General features: G+C 36.6%; 3 protein-coding genes across 3 annotated transcripts; 2 read left to right on the top strand and 1 right to left on the bottom strand.

Annotated features, from left to right (window-relative positions):
- The first annotated feature begins 1,407 nt into the window (after window positions 1-1,407).
- LOC123656959 (probable isoaspartyl peptidase/L-asparaginase GA20639) lies at window positions 1,408-9,182 on the top strand. The gene is made up of 6 exons (XM_045592566.1): window positions 1,408-1,606; window positions 1,694-1,890; window positions 1,971-2,084; window positions 2,682-2,850; window positions 8,509-8,610; window positions 8,967-9,182. The coding sequence occupies exons 1-6, from the start codon at window positions 1,420-1,422 to the stop codon at window positions 9,137-9,139; spliced, it is 942 nt and encodes a 313-aa protein (XP_045448522.1). The 5' UTR covers window positions 1,408-1,419; the 3' UTR covers window positions 9,140-9,182.
- A 1,793-nt stretch (window positions 9,183-10,975) lies between these two features.
- On the top strand, window positions 10,976-15,873 carry LOC123656946 (CDP-diacylglycerol--glycerol-3-phosphate 3-phosphatidyltransferase, mitochondrial). Its single transcript, XM_045592554.1, has 7 exons — window positions 10,976-11,582; window positions 11,729-11,890; window positions 11,977-12,185; window positions 12,461-12,531; window positions 12,702-12,797; window positions 13,884-14,010; window positions 14,978-15,873. The coding sequence occupies exons 1-7, from the start codon at window positions 11,006-11,008 to the stop codon at window positions 15,101-15,103; spliced, it is 1,368 nt and encodes a 455-aa protein (XP_045448510.1). The 5' UTR covers window positions 10,976-11,005; the 3' UTR covers window positions 15,104-15,873.
- Window positions 15,874-18,702: 2,829 nt separating this feature from the next.
- On the bottom strand, window positions 18,703-23,831 carry LOC123657156 (rhomboid-related protein 1). Its single transcript, XM_045592734.1, has 5 exons — window positions 23,719-23,831; window positions 22,229-22,346; window positions 20,499-20,684; window positions 19,562-19,834; window positions 18,703-18,933 (listed from the first exon to the last, which is right to left on the bottom strand). Exons 1-5 carry the CDS (start codon window positions 23,829-23,831, stop codon window positions 18,703-18,705), a joined length of 921 nt encoding a protein of 306 aa, XP_045448690.1.
- Window positions 23,832-24,987: the final 1,156 nt, after the last annotated feature.

Genomic DNA, 24,987 nt, shown 5'->3' with positions numbered 1-24,987 from the left:
TATCGATATTTCGATATATCGATATTTTTTAGATTTAATTTCATCGGCTTTGTTTTTAAAAAAACAATCGTAAGTCGGCTCAAAAATAATTTACACAGTTCATATTTCAGTATATATGTTAAACAAATTAAATTATAAGTGTATTAAAATTTAAGATTTTAAGTAATTATTGTTCAATTTTAATAAAACAATAATGCGTACCAATATTCAGTAAGAGTTTAAAAAACACTCGTTGTTTTATATGTTCAATTGATTGATTATTACGATTATTAGACTCTAAAATATTGATTACAGAAGCAATTCGTTCAGATGCTATAGATGTAGCAGAAGAAATCAAATATTTAACAGCGATTTCTGATAGCACAAGAGTGAAATGTTTTCAAAATTTTATCAACCCAGTATTTAATGACCTTGAGATATTCGGTTGATCTAAATACTGCTGCAGACATTGTAACAAAAATTGTGATAAAAAATTCATTGGCATTAGACAAATTTTTCAAGAGCATATCTTCATGTCTGTTCCATAATAATGTAGTATTTTCCTTTTCTCTGCGTGGAGAAGTGCCTACGAAAATTACATTTTGATTTAGGATAATTACTACTAATATTATAAATGTGAATGTGTTTGTTTGTTACGCTTTCACGAGAAAACTACTTATCATCATGAAACTTTGTACATATATTCTTGGAGGTATAAGAAGTAAAATAGAATACTTTTTACTAAAAAAAAAAATATTTTACGAAAGAAAAAAATCTCTACTTATTTGATGATTTCAGTTCGAGCGAAGCCGCGGGTAAATCTAGTATGTAAATGAATAAACTAAAAGAGGAAAAAAATAATGTAGTGTAAATAAAGTTCAGTAGATTAAGTTTATGATGTTCTAGTTTAAATAGTTGACGAGAAAAAATAAAAAATAAAAAGTTACTTAAAAATACGAGTAAGCTTTAGACTACACGACGAAAGCGTTACGAAACATAAGTCTCTCCCTCTTTCTACTTTCACTAACTTATGTGTCCCTCTCAACTTCCGTTCGCCTCGCCCGATCACACTTTTCGTAACACTCTCATCACGTATTTCCAAGTTTACTCCCCAAGAGAAGCTTGCGTAAAAAAGTTTTACTTCAAATTTCTGAGTGTCGATATTTAATTTTCAATATCGAACTATCGATATATCGTCCAAAAAAGTATTAGTAATAAATATCGATAGTTCTAAATAGTAATATCGATATTTCGATATATTGATATTTTATCAACTGTCAATCAAATGTCAAATTGCAGTTTTCTTTGATTTGTTTGAACTTTTCAAATTTACTCAGCTGTAAACTTTGTTTACTTATAAACTGAATCACAGAACACATATAACCGTTTCAACCAGTAAGGTCGTCAAAGTTGTTACAAGAATATTCTTATATAAAAAAAATGGAACCTATAATTATTGTTCATGGAGGTGCTGGAGATATTCCTCAGAGCCGTGTTCAAGGGAAATTAAATGGAGTCAAAGCTTCAGTGGCTGTTGGGCAAAAAATCTTAGCCCAAGGAGGCAGCGCCTTAGATGCTGTAGAGGCTGCAGTTGTACTCATGGAAAATGATGAATATTTTAATGCAGGTAGGCTTATTTAAAAAAAATAAAATAAAAAAGAGCTAATCATAACTAAGCATAATGAAGCTTGAGATTGAACTACTTTTTTCATAGGATATGGATCTGTTTTAAACTTGCGGGGTGAAGTAGAAATGGAGGCCAGTATGATGTGTGGAAAGAATCTAGATGTAGGCGCTGTTGCTCTAGTCAAAGATTTTCCACATCCAATAAGCATTGCTCATAAAGTTCTTACAAATTCTCCACATTCACTGTTAGGCGGTGAAGGTGCTAAAATTTTTGCTTTAGAAATGGTATGTATATATATCTTCAATAATGTAATTCATAATTATACTATTGAATTATAATTAATAAATATTATTTATTGTTTTAGGGATTTTCTACAGTACCTCCAGAATCTTTAATAAGTGAAAATGCAAAGAACGCTTTAAATGATTTTTTAAAACAAGGAGAGTTTGGTAGAACTGAAATAGGTGTTAAAGATGAGGTATAATTGATAGTCTCATACACACTGTTATATGACTATGATTCTGGGCACGGTAGTGTTTTAATAGTGTGTAGCAGTAATTTTTTTAAATAGATTATTATAATGTTATTAATTTATAATATTATTAATTTTATTTTATATTAATGTACAAGTTTTACTTTAACTGAGGTAGAGCACAGCAGGAAACTTCCTGCTCAAAATATGGAGCAGCCTGATTGGAGTAGTATTTCGATCTTACAGAAGATCACATTAACACAATCACATCACATTACACACACATTAAGTGCTTTCAAGTGTTGTGTTCTGTGGTGAGTAAGGTGACCAGCATATTAAGATAAAATACCACCAGTTTTTAAGTTACACGTAAATAAACTGGGATAATCTTATGAAATTTCATTCTGTAGCATTTTCTTGATATATAGACTGTTAAACAATACAGACAGCTAGATAAGTATTGTAAAAATACGCTTCATAAATTTTTCCTCAAAAATGTATACATAAATGAGTTGCATTTTTATCTAAAAATGTATAATAAGTGTGATATAACTTAAAAAAAAAAAACATAACTTAAATAAGGTAGTTCCCATATCTTTATAGGGAGGTGTTGGGACAGTAGGTGCTGTTGCGGTGGATTGGAACGGTCATGTGGCTGTAGCCACCAGTACGGGGGGTATGAGTGGCAAAGTAGTGGGTCGTATTGGTGACACCCCACAAATTGGTAGTGGGACCTACGCTGATGATAATATTGGTGGAGTATCTACAACAGGTGTGTAATTTGTGTTTTAACTATATTCGCCTATGAAATAAATATTTGATGGGCAAACAAAAAAAAACAACTTCAATTTTTATTGACATGTAATACAACTTAGGGGGATTTTTAGGGGGATAGTGCTGCTCGCGTCCGTAGGATTTACCACCTTTTCCTAGGCCCACCCTACACGCGTCCCCTGGTTGGTGCCAAATGAGCAGCAACGCCGAGCAACAGGCGGCGGCAAATAACCTGTCTATAGGCATTCGCGAGCCTCGGAAGGATTAAATCCCTTCCAAAAGTGCGACAACGGCACCTTGGGAAAGTGCCGTGTGTATGTCCCAAAAATCTAATATGGTACTATGAGTGATGTTGATAATGTTCTGTCATGCGATCCGGCTAACGCCCGGCGCTCGCAGGTACCCGGGCCTGCGAGTGTGAAATTGGTTAACGAAGTCTGCACAGAGGCGGGCGACCAGGCCTCTGTGACAGAGAATGCTACTGGCAGCACTAAAAGAAATCTTGTTCAGCAGGCGTTTCATCCGAGCCTCTTCACCTCAAGGCCTAGATCTTCCTCACTCGGAAGCAATCCTAGCATAGCCAGCACCACAAATATAAACCTGGCTCCTACAGTACCAGGGGCGACCTCAATAGACAATGATGCCCACACTTGCCCACCCATCTTCTCGACGGAACCATCACGTCAAACGGCTAATCTACCTCCACCCTGGCAAAAAGCACTGACTGCTCATAACCACAAACGAAGAAGAACCTCCAACTCCCCTCCTTTGGAAAATACGATTCAAACCAGAAACAGCTTTAGCGGCTTACCTTTAGACCAACCAGACAGTGATCACCATATACCCAAAACTTTACCCGTTAGCAAACCACCCCCCCCAATTATTCTCTATGGTATCGAGGATGTAAATGAATTGACAAAACTCATCGAAACTGTTAGTGAAAAAAGGCACTTCAAATTCAGAATCGTCAATAAGAATCTAATGAGAGTATTGGTAGATTCTGTAGACGAATATAAAAAAATAATCCAGCTTATTAGAGAGAAAGGCCTAATAGGGCATACTTTTACTAGAAAGGACACCAAATGCTATCGGATAGTCATTAAAAATCTCCACCACACTACACCTCACGATGCCATAGTTGAAGAAATAGAAGCAACTGGTAACAAGGTAAGAGGCGAAATCATAAACGCTAGATTTCGACCAAACAAAAACCCTACTTCAACCTTTTTTGTAAACATAGAGCCAAGTCCAAACAATAAATCTGTAAAAAACATTAAGTATATATATCACCAACACGTCAAAATTGAAGATCCACGGAAATCCAAGACCATAGTGCAATGTCAGCGGTGTCAACAATATGGCCACTCAAAAAATAACTGTATGAGACCGTATAGATGCGTAAAATGTGGGGATGGTCACAAAACATCCGAATGCAGAAAAAAAGATAGAAATACACCCGCTAAATGCGCCTTGTGCTCTTGCGACCATCCGGTTAACTACAAGGGATGTACAGTATACCAAGAGATCTTAGCAAGAAAAATAAATTCCTCTCAGAAGAAATCTAGACAGTTTGAAAAAACCCTGCCCCCTAGTAATGATAGAACCTCTGACAGTACCGTTACCATGTTGGGTAAAATGACTCGCCCAAACATGTCATATGCCAGGGCAACTGCTGGAGCCTGTTACAATATGCAGTCTATCAACGACAACGACGACAAAACAAGAACAAACATATTACCTCAACTACAACCACAATCATCTAACTTGGAAGCCTTGCTCCTAAAGCAGACTGAAAAAATGGACATACTATCTCAACAAATAGGGTCTCTTCTGGCTCTACTGACTAAGCTTGTGGCTAAACTAGCGCCATGATTGACTTACGCATTGCGGCACGGAACATTAACGGCCTATCTCCCAACACACATGAATTATCAACATTCATTCGCTCAAATAAACTAGACGTGGTTATGATCTCGGAATCCCACGTCACCAACAAAAGTAGCATTAACATCCTCGGATACTCCACTTATCTTTCACCTCACCCCGACGGCACTGCTCATGCCGGATCAGCTATCGTTGTTAGGAAAAGTTTAAAACACAATCTGCTAGCTCCTTACGATAAAGAATACCTACAGGCTGCGTCCGTCATGGTGAACACTCGCACTGGATTCATTACCCTCTCAGCAGTTTACTGTCCGCCAAAGCACAAAATAAGCGAAGCCAACTTCACAGACTTCTTCAAAACGCTTGGCAATCGCTTCATTGCGGGCGGTGATTGGAACGCCAAGCACATTTATTGGGGATCGAGATTGACTACATCTCGAGGCCGCAGTCTTAAAGAATGTCTGGATTCCAACCATCTTCTTACACTATCGACAGGTAGTCCTACTTACTGGCCTAGTGATCCGGAGACGACGCCTGACTTACTAGACTTTTTCATTACCAAAAACATCTGTCCACAATACACATCAGTGGAGTCAAGCCTTGATGGTTCGTCTGACCACTCGCCTATTATTCTGACGATTAGCTCAATAATTCCAACCTCTGATCGTGGATGTGAATCTCTCCACAATTACAAAACCGATTGGTACGGCTTTCGTGACCTCTTGAATGAGGAAATCAACCTTCACTTTCCCATGTCATCGGTTGATGAATTGGAAGACGCCAGCCTCTATTTCACAAACTTGGTCCAGGTGGCTGCGTGGAAAAACACACCAGAGCTTTGTACGGGGAACTTTTCTCCAACATTACCAATGGATATAAGACACAAAATCGAACAGAAACGCAGATTGCGCAGAGTCTGGCAACACTCGCGTCACCCCTCTGACAAATCGGCTCTCAATCGAGCAATTAAGGAGTTGAGGGGTCTGTTGAGAGCTTCTGCTAATGAGACAGTGCGACAAGCATTAGAGCTTATGTCACCTTTGGGCCGGGGCGAACGTTCCCTGTGGAAAGCAACAAAAAACTTAAACAAAATGCAAATTCCGATTCCCCCTATCCGAAATGGAAATACCTGGGCACGTACAGACATAGAAAAAGCTGATGCTTTTGGCACTCATTTAGCCGCAATATTTAAACCCAATGAAGCACAAGGCGATGATGATCCGCATATAGATTTAATCCTGAATCAAGATTTTCAACTCAGTATTCCGCCCTCACCAACATCACCCAGTGAAGTATTGAGAGAAATAAAAAACATGAATGCCAAAAAAGTGCCTGGTTTCGATCTCATAACGCCAAGGCTCCTGAAGGAATTACCAAAAAATGCGTGGTGTTTTTAACTAATCTCTTTAACGCCACATTGAGACTTTCTCACTTTCCCAACGTCTGGAAGGTCTCGCAAATAATTATGATCCACAAGCCCGGAAAACCAACTCATGAACCATCTTCATACCGGCCCATCAGTCTGACTCCCGTCCTGTCAAAGCTGTGGGAGAAAATATTTCTCGCTAGACTTTCCAAATGTATCAACGAACGTGATATCATACCGCAACATCAATTTGGTTTCCGAAAACATCATTCAACCGTGGAACAGGTTCACAGAGTCTATGATTCCATTCGCCACTGCCTGGAAACCAAACAGTATTGCTCTGCAGCATTTTTGGACATTCAGCAGGCCTTCGACAAGGTTTGGCACAAAGGATTGCTTTATAAAATCACGAAGCTTCTACCACATCCTATATATTCCACTATAAGGTCTTACTTGGAAAATATAGTTTTCTTTGTTAAGCAGGGTGAAGCTAGATCTGGCTTATTCAAGTGTCTTGCCGGAGTGCCCCAGGGCTCAGTCCTCGGACCGGTCTTGTATAACATCTTCACTCACGATCTACCACAGTCAGCGGATGTCACTATTGCTACCTACGCTGATGATGCTGCCTTCCTTTCATCTTCTGTGGACCCAATAAGAGCAACCGCAAAACTGCAAAGACAACTAAATGACACTCACGCTTGGCTTAACAAATGGCGAATGAAAGCTAGTGCCCCCAAATCTTTTCACATCACTTTCTCACTACGGCAGGGAGATTGCCCACCGGTCAGGCTTGACAACACAATTCTGCCACAAACAAACTGTGTCAAATATCTCGGTTTCCTTCTGGATAGACGCCTAACCTGGAAGGATCACATTAAAGCCAAAAGAGACGAAACAAACCAACGATTCAGAAATTTGCTTTGGTTACTCGGTAGACAATCAACTCTATCCACTGACAACAAACTGCTCGTTTACTCTACTATCCTAAAACCGATCTGGATATATGGAATCCAGATTTGGTCTACAGCCAGCAAATCTAATATAATGTGTCTCCAAAGAGTACAGAACAACATTCTGCGTGTCATTGCTGGCGCCCCGTGGTTTGCTCGAAACTCAGAAATCCATGATTATCTTGGGATTCCCACTGTAACGGCGGAAATTGAACGTTACAGGAAAAACTACATGGAGCGTCTTTCTGCACATCCTAACCCACTAGCCTACCAGCTGACGACCTCTAGGCCTGTAAAAAGACTGAAGAGAGCACATGTGCTCGCTACCTAAAAGAGGGCTGCAGCCCAATCCTGCAGCCACTCTAATCGCCATTCTCCTTTTAACAAATTTACTTATAGTCTGGCGACTGATTGTAAATTACAAAAAAAAAAAAATGTAATATAACGTATTTATTTATTTTATTTACTAGGCAATCCAACAGCGTTATGATACAATAGTATGTTACAATATAAAGTATGAATATGGCCAAAATAGGCTCACACTGATATGGACAACCATACCTACGTTCATTATCACTACATAGTATAAAACAAAGTCGCTTTCTCTGTCCCTATGTCCCTATGTATGCTTAAATCTTTAAAACTACGCAACGGATTTTGATGCGGTTTTTTTAATAGATAGAGTGATTGAAGAGGAATGTTTATATCTATAATAACATCCATTAAATAGTGGAGAAATACTCTTATTTTTCAGGTTTCTAATGTGATGTCATAAATAATTACATTTTTTCCGCTTACATTGCAAACGCAGCCTGAATCCTACGAGATTTATCAAAATAATGTACTAAGTATTGTACACATTGAAAAGGTCTACAGAAAACTCCGCTATGGTATATGTCTATCTCTTATGGATATCCCACAATAACATTTTTTGTCATTTACTTTTTACGAAAAATAATGGTTAATTTTCAAAGCGATTTTAACAAATTAAATACCCTAAATACATTGTTGATTTAATATAGGTCTATATGGCCCTTTACAGCATATGATTTAAATATTTTCGAAGATATTCCAGATTTAAAAATTGCGGTACGTAGTGTTTGCGGCGGTTCCGGCCGGCTTTTACTCTAAAGTTAACGCGTGCGGGCCACGGGCAGTAATGAATAAATCAAAACTACTGGATCGATTTTAATCACTTTTTCAGTGAATGACCTAGGCTATAATTATATTTTAAACCCGTGCGAAGCCGGAGCGGGTCGCTAGTTAGGGATAACTCAAAAAGTACTTGTTAGATCTCGATCAAATTTCAATTTTAAAACATAGCTCTCTATTTAAAAAAATGAACCATTAAAATCAGTATACCTAGTAAACAAATTTGGTGCCTCTATTTTTTTTTTGAAGTCTGTTATAAAAAAAAATGTGAAAGACAATGCATATTTGTAAATATTTGATCCAGGTCATGGAGAATCTATTTTAAAATACTGCTTAGCACACAGCATAATCAAGCTGATGGAAAGAGGAAATGATGCTAATACTGCGACTAAAATGGCAGTTGATGGTAAATATAATTTTTTATATTCTTTAACAAATATTTAGGGAACGTTCATTAATCATGTGAGACTCGAAAGGCGGGAAGAGAGGTGAACACCCTGCAACCTTCTAGAAATTTGCATCAGAATGCTTAATTTCCCAAACTCTCAATCAAATGATACCTTTGATATTTTAAACATAATATTTATACATTTCAAATTACTTTGCACAGTAAAAATTCACGTGATTTTTGGGTTGAGTGGGGGGGGGGGGTCTAAGCTTGTCACATATTATCAAGGGGCAGTAGGGGGTTAAATGCGAATGGACGACCCCTTATTATTATTTATGTCTTTACATTAATTATTATTTGTGTTCCATTCACAGGAATGACTAGTCGCCTAAAGAATACAGCAGGTGCAATAACTTTGTCCAAGACAGGTGATGTCGGAATTAGTTTCAGTACAAACAGAATGGCCTGGGCTTACATAAAATCAAACAAGATATTTTATGGCATAGAAAAAAACGAGGTTCACGAAGAAGAATACATTTCAGCATAGTTCTTGTGGTCTTATGATTAAATACATAAATAAATTATACAAATATGAAACTTATAAATCAAAGTACTGAAAATTAAGACGTATACGTTAGATAGTATATTAATATATAGTGCAAAGAACTTTTATATTTATCAATCATAGAGCAACACGGAGGGGAGTAGCCATGCACAAGGTATAAGTCCAAATGGTCCTACGCGTATACACATACACACACACACACACACACACACACACACACGTTGCGTGATTGAATCAACGTCCTTCAAAAAATGCCGAATTGTTCTGTTTTCTGCCACGTCAAATTTACTAAAAGATGTCGTTACCTTTCATATGTAAGTATTTTTTAATTACGTTATTATTGTATACTTTTTTAAAACCTTTTTTAAACTTAAAAATTACAAATGTGGTCGTGTTGTTTCGGATTTGTTTACCAACACAGGCCACTCATCCTCATACAATATGCGGACCGGCTGAGCGACTTTCCTATATATAATAAAGTACTCTGTGTGAGCGACTGATCCGAGTCTATTTCCGAGAAGTTGCTGTCGCCGAGCGATAGTGTTGTTACCGGTTTGTTTGTAAATAGTTATCGATAAAAACGGCAAAGGAGGAGAGAGATGTATTTGAGATTCTGATTTATTTATAATATAATATTGCGAGCTTAATTTTAATACACATAGTTTAATAATAAAATTGCATTAAATTAAATATAATACAATTCTAAAGAGTATTAGCACATTCTCTTCGACCATAATGTTTTATATTAATTTTTTGCAGGTTTCCTAAAGAACGAAATTTAAGGCATACTGGAAAAAAATTTGTAGTAGCAAACTAACCTGAACGCCCACAAGAAATAGTGTCCTTTGCTCAAATTATTTCAATACCTCTGACTTTCAAATGTGGAACTGGCAAGATTAATAATGGAAAAATATACCGGCACAAGCATTTCTTTCTTAATGAAAAAAGGAAACCCACAAAAATGTATTCGACATATTTATAGAAAACTAATCCATTTTAAAAACTAGTAATAGATACAACTGTCACTGGTTTTTAAAATGATATAAGCATTTACTTTATTTTTGATATGATAATTATTGTAGTACATATTAAATAAAGTCTATTTTTATAATAACACCTTATCTTTATATCACTTTAAAATCCTAATTTCAGTTGATACAATCATGGCTGTAAGCAACTTGTCAGTCAGTGTAGTTGCGGCATGTCATTATACTGTAGTCTGTAATGACACAGAATGTATCTATGTGTGTGTGAGAAATGTGTGTGTTTTTAATTTAGTATGTGCGAGTTTCGTAGTGACACGATTATTTTTGTGTGGGAGTTAGATAAAGTGTGCGTCTGTGTGATTTCCTCCCGCAAAAAATGACAGACAATTTTGTATCGGTAAAAAAAACCTTATGGCGACTCCCCTCCGTGTTGCTCTGTTATCAATAAATTTTTGTACTCGTTTTCATAAGTTGTTTATATAATTTTATTTTAAAAAAATGTTTAAGCACGGTCCTAATTTTTTTAATTCTACATTTAGAATTAGAGTTTTACGTACCTTTCAAGTAAATAGTTATATTTTTATATTGTCTATTACAAATATAAATAAATGTAACTATAAATTTTTCGGTTTTATTTTTGGTTTAATTGTAATAAAATATCTACTTCGCTAACATCCAACATAACTATAAATATTTTTATTTGACAATCATATGTTTTTGACGTAGCTGTCAAAAAGTGCTTTTATAAATATCGGCTGCTATTCGAGTGCAGATTTATACACTTGATTTATACACAAAAGATTATAGAACTTCAAAGTTATAATTGTGATATTAATGTTAAATCAAGTCCTATGAATTCAAAATGTCATTTCGATTTAAACCAAATGAGTTACAACATTTTAATTGGATATTTAATTTATCACCGTGTTTTCCTGTCAACGCATCGAAAATTAATGTTATTAATGACCCTAGTAAATTTTATGACACAATTTACGATAGATTTAAAAATGCGAAGTGTAGAATTTCATTAGCAAGTTTATACATTGGAACAGGCGATTTAGAGAGAAAATTATTGGAAGTTACAGTTCATAATGTTAGAAATAGAAAAGATTTAAATTTTAATGTTTTACTAGACTATCAACGAGGTACTAGAGGCAAAGTTAACTCACAAATATTATTTCGCCAGTTTGTTAATGGTATATCTAATAAATGTCACTTGGCCTTGTATCAAACTCCGAGACTGCATGGGGCATGGTCTAAAGCTCTCCCCTCTCGCTATAATGAAATAGTTGGTCTTCAACATATGAAACTATATATTGCGGATGATTCAGTCATTTTAAGTGGAGCAAACTGTTCAAATGATTATTTCCAACAAAGGCAGGATCGTTATATTGAAATCGAAGATGAGGACTTAGCAAATTTTTACTGTGAACTAATAGGTATGAAAATAGTAAGTTCTTGTATTATTTTTAATAAATTGTTCTTTTTTAAGTTTGTATTAGAAAGATAACATATTGATAGTCTATAAACTTAGTAATATGGTAATTGCTTTTGAATGGTGAACATATTGTGTCTGTTTTATTAGATGAAATAGTAAATTGTAGTAAACAAGATGGAGACCATCCCAACACTAAAACTGGTAACATGTCAAAAGAAGTTATTTCTAAGCAAGTCAATAAAAATATAGAAGACTTAATAGAAAAATGGAAGTATCGGCAAACTTCTAAGCTCACATCACATGAAGAAAGTGAGTATGGATGTTAATAATTATTTATCATTAAATATCTAATTTTTGGTATTTATGCTATTCACTATTTCTTATAGGTTCAAAAGACAGAGATACATGGATATTTCCTCTCATACAAATGGGTGAATTCAACATAAATCAAGATGAACAAGCGACTTGTAATATTTTATCTTCAGCGCCAGAGGGATCCTTTTTTCGTTTAGCTACTGGTTACTTTAATTTGACAGAAAAATATGCAAATATTTTATTGAGAGATTGTAAAGCTTCAATAAGCCTATTAATGGCACACCCAAATGTAAATATTATTTATATAACTTATTCAATTCAACTGTTTGTTGTGTTTTCTTAGTTTAGCTATGTCAGTTAGATACAAATAATTTTGTCAGAATGTCTTGTGGAATGCAAAAGACACATGCAGTAGAGATTGTTCAGGGTGGTTGAGAATACAACCTTAATAAATTATTTAAAAATGTTTCTTATAATTCAAAACAAATGGTTACCTAATTCTATTAGATTTGTTCTTAATTTTTCTTTAATCTTATAAAAAGTATTTATTTATTTATTTTTAAGGCTAATGGTTTTCTGGGAGCTGCTGGTCCAGCAGGTGGCATACCACATGCATATTCACTAATAGCCAGGCAGTAAGTTTAAAATTATGTTTTACTTAACAAAACACCTAGTATATGTTTTCTTGTTTGAAATTCTAACATTGAATGCTTATTTAAATATGGATGTTCTGACTTATTTTGATTTTTTTTTTGTATCCTAATAGCCATGTATTATGCTTACAAACTTTTTTATTTGATTTCAGATTTTGGCAGAAAGTTAATTATTATAATCAGACGAGTAGAGTACAGATGTTGGAATATGAAAGACCAGGCTGGACTTTTCATGCAAAAGGACTGTGGTAGGTTTTTTTTAATATAAATATTACAGAATAAACGACTCTCATTAGGAGAAAACACATCCAACAGGCACAAATGACATCCAAACAACTAGAATATTTTTAAAGCCTATATAAACAATGATCTTAGAAAAAAATCTGATGTTTTTTTTTCTAAGATTAATGTATATAAATGTCAAACTGCACATAATATCAAATATTTGGTCAAATATTTGGCATGTCCAGATATTGAATCCGCGACCGCTAGTATCAGTCTGACACTGTGACCATTGCGACAACGAGTCAAACTTTAAATTTTTATTGTATGAATGAGGTTGTGTCCATTATATCGAGACAATGTCTTCTCACGGGAAACAACCGAAACAAAACACAAAGGCGTCTCCCGTGAAACATTTCCATTGAAATAAGACATGTATGTTACTTCAGTGCTATAAAATTTTTACTTTTAGATATTTCTTACGTCATTAATAACTGGTCAAGTGTGCGTCGACTGTCACACGAAGAATTTCAGTGTAGTAATAAACTCAAGGATTACGAAACAAATTTTATGTGTAATTAATTAATAAATAAATATTTTCAATAGACACCTACAGTCGTCTGTTCGTAAGCTAGACAACTAAATGCTGCGTTATAGGTAAAAGTCGACTAATATAGCTATGTGTATATTACATACTAATAAAGTCGACTAATATAGCTATCCCTAATTAATATTATAAATGTGAATGTAAGTTTGTTTGTTACGATTTCACGCGAAAACTACTTAATCGATCTTTATGAAACTTTGTACACATATTCGTGGAGGTTTAGGAAGTAACATAGGATAAATTTTATTAAAAAAAATTGCAAGCAAAGCAGCGGGTAAAAGCTAGTATATATATATAATATTTTGATAAAAATACTTAAAAATATTACATATATGAATAAGCACATATATTACACCCAGACTCAGGACGGGAATCGAACCCACAACTGGAGTAGAAAGCCAAACAAGATCGTGGTAAATCTCGTAGAATAAAAAGTATTCATGGTGCTCATGTGAGTTTAAAAGTAACATGACATCATCTAGTTTTAAATAATATACGTTTTCAGGTACTACCCTCCCGGGAGCGGTGTTCCGTGGGCGACTGTGGTTGGTTCCGCGAACTTGGGGGAACGTTCCGTGCGTCGGGACCTCGAAGCACAGGCTGCTATATTTACTTCATCTCATGATTTACAGGTAACGTTATATTGTATCTTTTATCACTTCATCACTTCAGACTATCGCAGTCCACTGCTGGACATAGGCCTCAACAAATTCGCACCAAAAATGGCGTAGTGTGTTGCCCATAGTCATCACACTGGGCAGGCGGGTTGGTGACCGCAGGGCTGGCTTTGTCGCACCGAAGACGCTGCTGCCCGTCTTCAGTCTGCGTATTTCAAAGCCAGCAGTTGGATGGTTATCCCCCCATCGGTCGGCTTTTTAAGTTCCAAGTGGTATTGGTGAGAAGTGTTTTATGATATTATTTATTCTTTAGTCGCCTCTTACGACATCCACGGGAAGAAAGGGGTTGGCTATAATATTCTTTAATGCCGTAACCACACAGCAAATATATCTTTTATTAAAAGTATAAAAGTTAGCCCCCCCCCCCCCCCCCCCCAGGAGCTCTGGCCACCGTACTCACCACAGGAACACAACAGTACTTGAGCAGTATTATTTAGCTGTGATCTTCTGCAAGTTTGAGCCACTTACCTAGACGAACTCCTCTAGATTTTGAGCAGGATATACCCTGATGTGCCCAATCTGAATAAAATATTTTCTATTTTTTTTGAAGTAAAACTTCTCAAGGCACGCTTGACTTGGGGAGTAAGCTGGTTAATGCGTGACTGGAGCGTTACGAAAAGTGTGATCGGGTGAAGCGAACGAAAGTTGAAAGGGAGATATAAGTTAGTGAAGACCGAAAGAGAGAGAGTTACATTTCGTATATTTACTGTAGGGGCAATTAAAGAATTTTTACTTCAGCCGAGTGTTATAAAGCACACTCGTTTTTTGCACTTCTTATCATTTTCAAAAGCTTTGACAATGACCTATCATGATCTGATTAATATTGAATGTAATTGAACATCCGAGTACTATAGACCGAATTTTGAATGAATTATACAATGCTGTTTGTAAATTTTATTTATATACATTAATATCTTTACAGGAAAGACTGCATGACGAGTGTTCAAGACTTCACAACTATGCTTCTGAATGCACCGAGGACTTACAAAAAAGACAAACTCCTTTGTGGGTACGCGCTACTGTAGGATTGTTTAGGACTTATTTTTAAAAGAAGTGAAATTTAAGTCTTAAAGTATGGGGGTGCTAAACACCTTGAAACTGAATTATTTAGATACATATGTTAAATGTTGCGAGTTTCTAATGCTTTTTGGTAAAAATATTAAGCTTATAAAAGACAAATGTAATTAAAATCTTCCAATGTTTTATGGTGCGTACAAACAGATAATATTTAGTAAAATGTATAATAATTTCATGTACAGTTTTTCTTTTTAAATTCTAAGCAAGTAAAAGTGCTAACTGTCGGTATTATAGTGGAAATAAGATTCTGATTTTGACGTGTTGGCACAGTGGTTAGAGCAAATGACTGATGCTAGCAGTCACGGGTTCGATTCCCACATAAACAAATTCTTATATGGGATTGAGTGTTGTTTCCGGTCCCCTGACATAGGATTCCTATTCTATTGGAGTGTAAAAATAATAATAATAAACTCCTTACACTCAATGAGTGAATTATTGTTAAAAAATTTCAAACAATACATATTCTTAATTTTTTAAATAATTGTTATAATTTTAGTTTAAATTAACTTTTACTTGTTTTATTATACTTATGTTAAGAATTAAAATGGAAATGTAATTTACATGACAGAATGCTTTTGATGCTGATAATTTTATTTAATATTATTGTTGTAATGATTCAATTATAATATTAAATTCACACAAGTGATTTTTATATATTTTATAAGAAACTACAAATTAGTAATTCAGTATTATGTTTGTTACCAATAAAGTACATAAAGTTTTGTTTTTATTTTCATGAAAGGGAATTTTATTCAAAATACTAGCGACCCGCCCCAGCTTCGCACGGGTGCAATGCTAATACTAAATATACTATAGAATGTCTTTATTTATAGTATGAAGCTAGCTTATAGCATGGTTATTAACATAATAACAACAACATTCAAATATGCGTCGTTAGATTACACGTTGTTACAGAATGTGTTGAGGAAATAAAGGTTCACTGCTCGTTCCCGGTAGGTGATAGCATGATAATATGTAGCCTATATGTTGACCCGACTTCTTAATAATATTCGTGCCAAATTTGAAGTAAATCCATGCGGTACTTTTTGAATTTATCCCGGACATACATACAGACAAACAGACAAAAATTCTAAAAACTATATTTTTGGCTTCGGTATCGATTGTAGATCACACCCCAAGTATTCTTTTAAAAAAATATTCAATGTACAGTTTTGACTTTCCTACCATTTTATTATAATAATATGTATAGATTACTATTACTCAAACATTTAAAAAGGGCTTAGTGTATATGTAGTGTGATGTTGAAAAATAAAAGTACAGAATTAGTTATCAATCACTTTTAATCATATTCAATCTTATTTTCTTCATATAATCACATAATTATAATTATCTCGATTCACACTTAAAATAATTTTAAAATAAATTAAATGAAAACACTCTGTAATAATTTATACAAAAACAAAATTCAGTCGGTTCGTGACATTATTTGATCCATATTAAAATTATACAATTAATTTTTACATTAATAGGAATCAGGCACATTATATAAATTATTTATTTACTAGTGAGTAGTAACATGTATTAAAACATTGAAGCTATATACCGTAGAGGTATGCAAAGTAAACTGCACTTGGACGAATTCACTTCAGTGGTTCAGACATCGCAGCGAACGTAACGATCAAACACAAAATATGAACTCACTCTTGAGCATAACAATACCAAATCAATAAACGTTGCAATTGAGCAATCACATTACAACTTAAACGTTTTTAACATTTCGTAAGCATTTTTATTTAATGAGCAATTATTTGAAGCAAATTTTCGTTTATATAAATCAGTTTCGATTGAACTCTAATAAAAGACAGAATTTTCTACTCTCGAAGTATGGACGATTTATTCTAATCTTTGGTGTGCTAATAACAACGCTGACGCTCAACAAAATGCCTTCGACGGTATCATTACAAAAATCATGTTCACCTACGTATGTATAAAACACCTATAATTAAATAGACACGGCATTTGGTCGAGTTGTCAGTCCACACGGAACATATACTGTGTTGCGGTAACGCCTTCAACCTAATACTACGGACGCAGATAATAGGTACAAAAATAGTTCACCTATCCAATACAATTAAGACTACTTAACAATTAAGTATCGCGAGGAGGCCTAGCTAGGGAATAACAGTTCAAAATATAATGGTACGAATACTCGAAAACGTCGAGAATACGATAATAGCAACAAAGATTCATAAATCTTCACTAAGACGGGCGCAAGTCGGCAGTCGACAATGAGCCTTCGGGCCTCCTCGAATAATGCTACTTATCGCGTATCACACTAAGGTAAATTGACTAGGTGTGTTGTGAGTCTGTCACACTTACGTGACTGTGACGTTGGGCTTCGACTTACGACCGAGATTGCTCTGCAAATAACCGAACTTCGATACTGTTTAAGCGTAATTTCGCAAAATCAACGTAAGCTTTCGTATCGTACGTAATCATTAGTCTGCGTATATCATTAGGTACATTTTTAACACCACTGTCTAACGACTCTGCCATTTTCGTTGTTTTTTTTTAAATATATATTTTAAATCTCACTCAAACCTGTCTACAAGGCCTGTCTGATTTCGGGATTTTGTGTAGTGACAGCTCAAGTTGCACTACACAATCAATGTACGTACGGTACGAAAGTGTAGATCGAAGTCGCTCCATGGAGCTTAAGTGCGAAAGGTAAAGCGGCTCGTCAAAGCCTAAAGGCTAGTTCGTACTAGGCTGTTTTTAGTCGTTTTGGAACAAAAAAAAATCAAGTAGATAAGTAATTTAGTTTGGTTGATTTTTTTCTATACCCTCACGTCTTAGTGACTTAGTTGAGAATAATTTAGTTACATTATCGACGAAACTAAATTACCAGTTCAGTGCGAAATGGGCGCTCGTCGGCACTTGGTTTTGTGAGTTGGACACTGCTGACTCTTACTGACCTACTTGACTCAACGGCCTGGTACGAAATTCGGGTTAAGGAATATATGGGTACAAATGTATTTGTTTAATGAAAATGATCCAGTATATATGCAAAATAATAGGTTTTAGGACAACGTTAATTAATTAATAAAGTACATAAATCAAGTAGGTAACTTAGTTCTGCAATCACGTGGAGCTCGAGGGGGGGTGGGGTGAAAAATATAATGAAATATAAGGGAGCAGATATATAGAGGTATAGAGATATAGAGAGGGAATATTATAAGCTATGTTGAGATATCACATGTATTTACTGTCCGTTGAATGCACGATTTCTCAACAACAAAAATAACCAAAAACAATGTAATCTCGATGCCTGACTATCAGATTATATCTGTATTTTGAAATGTCGATTTCGATGTACGAGAAAATACATGTGATTTTTGCGTAAGGGGGGAAGTAAAATCTTACACCACAAAAATAAAAATAAAAACGTGTGATTAATGGATGGTTTATACAAAACTAACCTACCTTCTTAACTTATTAACTAATTAACGTCGTCCGGACGCGATTCCCTCGGACGAGCTATCAGACACTGCGCATGTGTAGTGCACCACCGTCACTGATACGAGGGTAGACCCCGGGCGGGCGAGTCGGTCAGAAGGCGTCGGGCGGCTCGGGCGGCAGGTAGTGCAGCTCGGCGGCCGGCGCGCCGCACACGTTGTACAGCACGGCGAACAGCGTGCAGGCGGCGTACGCGCCCAGCGCCGCCCACCACAGCAGGCGCTCCCACAGGCGCGCCTGCGCGTGCTTCAGCACCAGCAGCCCGATGGTGAGCCCCGCCAGCGCGCCCGCCACGTGCGCCGCGTACGACACCGGCGGCGCCTCCTGCACCGCCGCCATTTGTTATTTTGATTCTATCGCGGTTTATTATGTTTTTTTTTACATTCCCGACATTTCGTGTCCTCGTCCTCCTCTACCCGTGCCGACATGTAAAAAAAAATTAATAAACCGCGAAAAAATCCAAAAAAGTCGTTTCATTATAATAAATGAAATTCGCGTAAACATTAGAAGACAATATTTTTAATTAGATCTTAATTATTATTTTTTAATTTTCTTTACAACATACACACGCGGTCATCTGTTCCTAAAGTAAGCAACTTAATGCTTGTGTTATAGATAATAGACGACTGGTATAGCTAATTTTTTTTTTTTTTATAAACTTACATATAAATAATACATACATAAATAAATATATATTACACCCAGACTCGGGGTAGGAATCGAACCCACAACCCCCGGAGCAGAAAGCAGGGTCAATACAAACTGCGCCAACAGGCTAATCTTCTAGTAGTTAACATGAAAGAAAATATCGTAACGAAACCAGAACACTGTATGTAATTGTGAGACTTGTGCATCCGCCGACGATGAAGTCATGCAATAAATTCACCTCTACACACCTCCTTTATAGAAAAAGACTACTCGTAACTAGAGAACGGTATCGAAAATATCTCACCTTCGTGTACCTCGCGTGGACCGCGAAGCCGACGTCGCACGAGGCGACCGCGAGCGCGGCCACGAGCCTCACGGCGCCGTAGCGCATGGCGTGGAAGTTGAGCAGCGCGTTGGCGAGGTGCGCCGCCAGCAGCGCGTACACGCCGCCCGACGCGCCCGCCAGGCACACGTCGGGGTCCAGCACGGACGCCGCCAGCGAGCCGCCCAGCACGCCCGCCAGGTACACGGCGCCGCAGCGCAGCGCGCCGTGCACCATCTCCAGCGGCAGGCCCACCTGCGCGCCCGGTCATACCGTGTCGTCCTTGTACGTAACTGACGTTACTCGCTAATTGAAATCGTCCTAGGTGACACTATTCGTCACTTCTCTTTGTACGCTTCCCTACCGCTTACACATGCCGTATCCTATACGCTCAAAGGTTGTCTGGAAGAGATCGCTATGCTAGCGATACGACCTTTGTACACTGTTCCTTATTTGTAATATGTTATTGTTTTGATTTTTGTTGTGTACAATAAAGATTATAAATAAATATATGGGAGCTAATTACGTAGTGCTATGATATGGGGATTGTCTACGTTGCATTTCATGCAGCAATGGCATAATGTCCCCACGGATTTAGTTTTAATAATTATTTGTATAAAAGCGATCATTCCATATTCCCAAATCGAAGTGGAATCATCGTTTATAGGATTAAATTGTTTTAATTAAAATATTAATAAAGTTAGTTTTAAAGTATTTCGGTTTTTTTTCCGATCTTCTGTCTGTCGCAAACGTAATTCTTAGCTCTTTAGCTTCTAAATAAAAATTGCGATACGTCAAAATAGATTTAAAAAATCCACCTGATGTTAAATGTCTACCATCACGATGGACATTTGCAAGTTAGATCAAAGAGAGACGATTCGAAAAAACAAATAAAATATCTTTAAAAAAAAGAACTCACCGCCAACTGCACGAGGAGGTTGAAGGCGAGGTGCAGCCAGCCCGCGTGCACCACGCTGTAGGTGAGGAAGCGCCACAGCTCGCGGCGCCGGTCGGGCCGGTACACGAGCGGCGAGTCCACGGGCACCGGGCCCGCCGCCGCCGCCACCCCGCCCGCGCCCCACGCGTACCACGCGAACACTCCCAGCTACACGAGACGGTCAACGATAACTTAGCTACTTTGATTGCTACAACTGACAATTGAAGAACTGAGGAAGGGTATCCTGCTCAAAATGTGAAGCAGCCCGATTGGGGAAGTGCCTCGACCTTGCAGAATGTCACAACTAAATAATACTGCTATTAATCAGTGTTGTGTATATATGAGTAAGGTGGCCAGAGCTCCTTAGGAGGGTCGAGGGTAGGGCTGGCAACGCGCTTGCAATGCTTCTAATGTTGCAGGTCTTTAAGCTATACGACTAGTCGAAGACTTCTTTGTCGATCTAGCTGTATAAAAAAAGGGGTTAACTCTTACGACGTCTTGAAACTTTACAGGAGAGCGATTTTCAATTGTTAGTGAAAATGTATTATACGTTTGTTAACAGCGCAGTGCATGAAACTAAAGTCGCGGGTCACCTCCTATGCATTAGTGCATTTAGTGGCAATGGCCACTAATGGTTAATAGTTGCTGCAAATTATACGAAAAAATTTTTTCCGATTAATTGAATTGAACGAAATTATACGAAAAATTCATTTTCAGACATGAGACAAAATTTGCTATAATCTAATTTTTTTTAAAAATAAATTCCAAAACATCTGAGTCTTCTTTTACAGCTAATAGTTCAAATGTGTATATTAATGAAAATATTTTTTTTTTTTGTTACATTTATACTTTCCTACGACATAAAATCGAGTAAAAGAAAAATATTGTATCAATTAAAAAAGGGTTACTTCATAATATTCTCCTTCACCATAAAAGTGTAATTAACGTTATGAGAAATATGCGTTAAACACGCAAAAAGCAATCTAGTGAAATTTCTACTTCTTTATTATCAGATGAAAGTTTCTAACGGTGAGGGAAGCTTTATCTGATTTTCACGGATGCGTGTAATGACACACGGATGAAACAATGAAATATCCATATGACGGAATTATTTAATGCAAATATAAAAAAATTAAATAGTGTTTAGTGACGAAATAGAATAGGAATCGTTATTCATAAAGGAAAAACCATCCGCGCAGTCTATGTGACTTATCTCGCGCTCGGTGCACCTTGCAGAAATCGTGTATTCGGAATGAATCAATGTGTGACGAGGTCCGTGGGCCGCACACGCCGAACGGTACGGCCAACTGTTATGTTATGATTCACGTAAACCGCTTGTTTGCACGGATGTGAAATCCACAATTACACTTTTTAATTAACCGAGGTAACTGGAGCGGGGATCGAACGGCGGTGTTAGCCGCGTAGAAAGTGATGCACCGATTTTCTAGTTCCCCTAACGGCAAATAAAATTCATATTCATAACAACTGTGCATAATTAAAATGATCAGATTTCTTTTGAACGTATAAACGCTCGTGGGGGGATTGGGGATTGGGTCGGCAACGCGATTGCGATGCTTCTGGTGTTGCAGGTGTCTATAAGCTACGGTAATCGCTTACCATCAGGTGAGCCGTACGCTTGTTTGCCGATCTAGTGACATAAAAAAAAAAAATTACGGATGTTTAGAAGAACCATAGGGTTGTATGTGGCATACCTCTAGTAATGTGACGCAGATGATGAAAAGGGGCGGCGGACAGCACGTGTATCGTTCCTGGTAGTATTTGCGGTCCCGCTCCTCCGGGAGCACCTCCATGGCTACGAGGTGCACCATCCTAAATTAAAAAAAAAAACGATTCTAAAACATACGTCATCATTTATTGGTATAAAGTAAATTTGTTTGTTGGTACTCTTCATAAAGACTGGGTTGGGTAACTTTTTAAACGTATACAGATGAGTTTCTAAAGAAAACACGACAACTATTACATTACTTAAGCAATTTTAATGAAAATTGCAATCTTAGTAAAGTCACAGGATTTACTATTAGAAACATTATATTGAGACATTTACGGCTGTTGTTTCCTTAAAAATACAAAATATTAAAAATTCATTACAATTCGCTTAGATATAATTGTTGAGTAAATATAAAATAAATAAGCGCTTCACACTAAACATATCCTGTTAGGATTTTCTCCGTCCGGAAACACACACAATACACAAGCACAAACGCCCAGGCCACGATAAACATCGCTTCAGCCTGTAATAGCCTACTAATGGGCATATACCTCTTTCCCCATGTAGGAGAAAGATCATAGCTTAATCCACCACGCTGTTCCAATGCTGGTTGGCGATATATTACCTACTATGAATAACGATCGCTATCAGGTGTACATGATAACAACCGGGACCGACGGCTTAACGTGCTCTCCGAGGCACGGTGGGGAGACCCACAAGGATTGCACAAGCATCCAGACCACAGCAAACACCTGTATGGCCAATACAAGTGCTTCTCATGTGCGAGGATCGAATTCGCGACCGCCAGCGGAACAGCCACTGCTATGATCGCTGCGCTAACGCGTCGTCAGCGTTACAATGTCATATAAATTTTTTTTAATAACGTTCGAGTATACATAATTATGTATAATATTTCAAAATATTATTAATATAGGAAAAGTATTAAACTCAGTTGTTCATTACGTAGAAATATATGTTCAACATAATATCAAACAACTAAATGAGTAGAATAAAATAAAATTCTTACATTTACTTTATTTTTGGTTTACTGGTGCAGTAATTTATTAACCGTTTTATTACACGAGCACATTACACGTCAGGTTGACATGATAAATCGACATAAAATTTTTATAGGAACGTCAATCGAAACATGAGTTAATTCAGAAAACGGAAACACTAATAATTTTGTTGATATAATTTAATTGTTATTTCATGTTTCACTGGAAATTTTATGCATCAAACATTGTAATTAGTTTTAAGTTGACGTCAATGAGAATCACGGCGTATCTGACCAACGTATAAAAACTTTTCGGTGAGTATTTTGTATAAATAAAGAAAACCCATAGACTATAATTATGTGTCGATCTACCGAGGAAGTTAACTGTAATCATAGGTGATAAGATGTTGGAACTTGGAAATGCGGCGTCCGTCATTGGTAAATTCAATCAATGATACTATTATTTCTGGACTCACCTTGCAAAAAGTGTGGGATCTTCTAAAAGAAGATGGAAGTCGTTTTCCGAACTGACTTCTCTATCTCTCTGGTGCACTGCGCATCTATAACTTCGTGTGCGCTTGCCGCTCATCTGAAAAATGATACCTTGATTCATACACTTATATACAGACATTTTAGCACTTCCAGTCAATAGTTGCAAATAAAATAATGTAAACTGTGTTAACAGGAAGAATCGTACTAGATTAATGTCTTTATAATATTATATCTAAATTTAAAACTGTACATATTGAATGTTTTTACGCTCTTAACCTACATCCTTGATTAAATGTAGGTCCAACATAAGCAAATACTGAATGAACAAACTAACCACACTTCAATGAATATAATAATGGGAAAGATTATAGGAGGTAAATAAATAATTCCATATTACGTCAAACGACGAATGTAGTCACTGTACAAGGACTTTACGTTACATTCATTACATTTTTATTTTTGTATTAGCCATTCCTGGTATTATTTGCCATTTTTTTTTCAACTAAAGGCTTTTTTTTTAATATATAGACTAGCGCTTGACTGCAATCTCACCTGATGGTAAGTGAAGATGCAGCCTAAGATGGTGCGCGCTTGCCTAGAAGATGCCTGTTCACTATTGATTTAAAGATACCCAAGTTATAGTTAGTTGGAAAAACGGAAGCCAAGGGCATTCCAAATGTTTGCAGTGGTTTTAGGAACGAGGAAGCAAAGCGCTTAGTGCGAGATCCTGGGATTTCAACCACGTAGCGGTGCAGATTCATGCGATGCCTTGCGGTTCGGTGGTAGAGAGGTATTAGCGGAACCAAATTGTATAGGTCTTGAGCGCACTCTCCGAAATATATCCCATAAAATACCGACAGACAGGCAACCTTGTGCCGATGTTCCAGACTTTGAAGTCTAGTCTCTACCCATAAATGGCTGCATTACTCCATGCACGATCGAACTTGTGCTTGGTACAGAGTAAGAAGTTGTTCCGGTGTTAAGTACTGCCTGACTTTATTCAGGATACCAAGTTTCTTACCAGCAGTTTTTGCCTTGGATTCTATGCATTGTCCGAAGTTCAGATTAGACGAGACATTTATGTCTAGAAGATCAATACTATGTGATCCTTTTGTCCTTTACGTTTCTTGTCTAACAAATGTTCGATTAACAAACTAACAAAAAATATATATTTTTAAACGAGTCCTGAGTTTACCGTTTTAAACAAATAGTAATTTAACTTGATTTTATATTATCTATACAAATAAATAAAA

The sequence above is a fragment of the Melitaea cinxia genome, chromosome 10, assembly GCF_905220565.1.
Source record: "Melitaea cinxia chromosome 10, ilMelCinx1.1, whole genome shotgun sequence".
Lineage (NCBI taxonomy): Eukaryota > Metazoa > Arthropoda > Insecta > Lepidoptera > Nymphalidae > Melitaea > Melitaea cinxia.
Note: the sequence above shows the minus strand (reverse complement) of the source record. Positions and strands in the feature narration are given on the sequence as shown.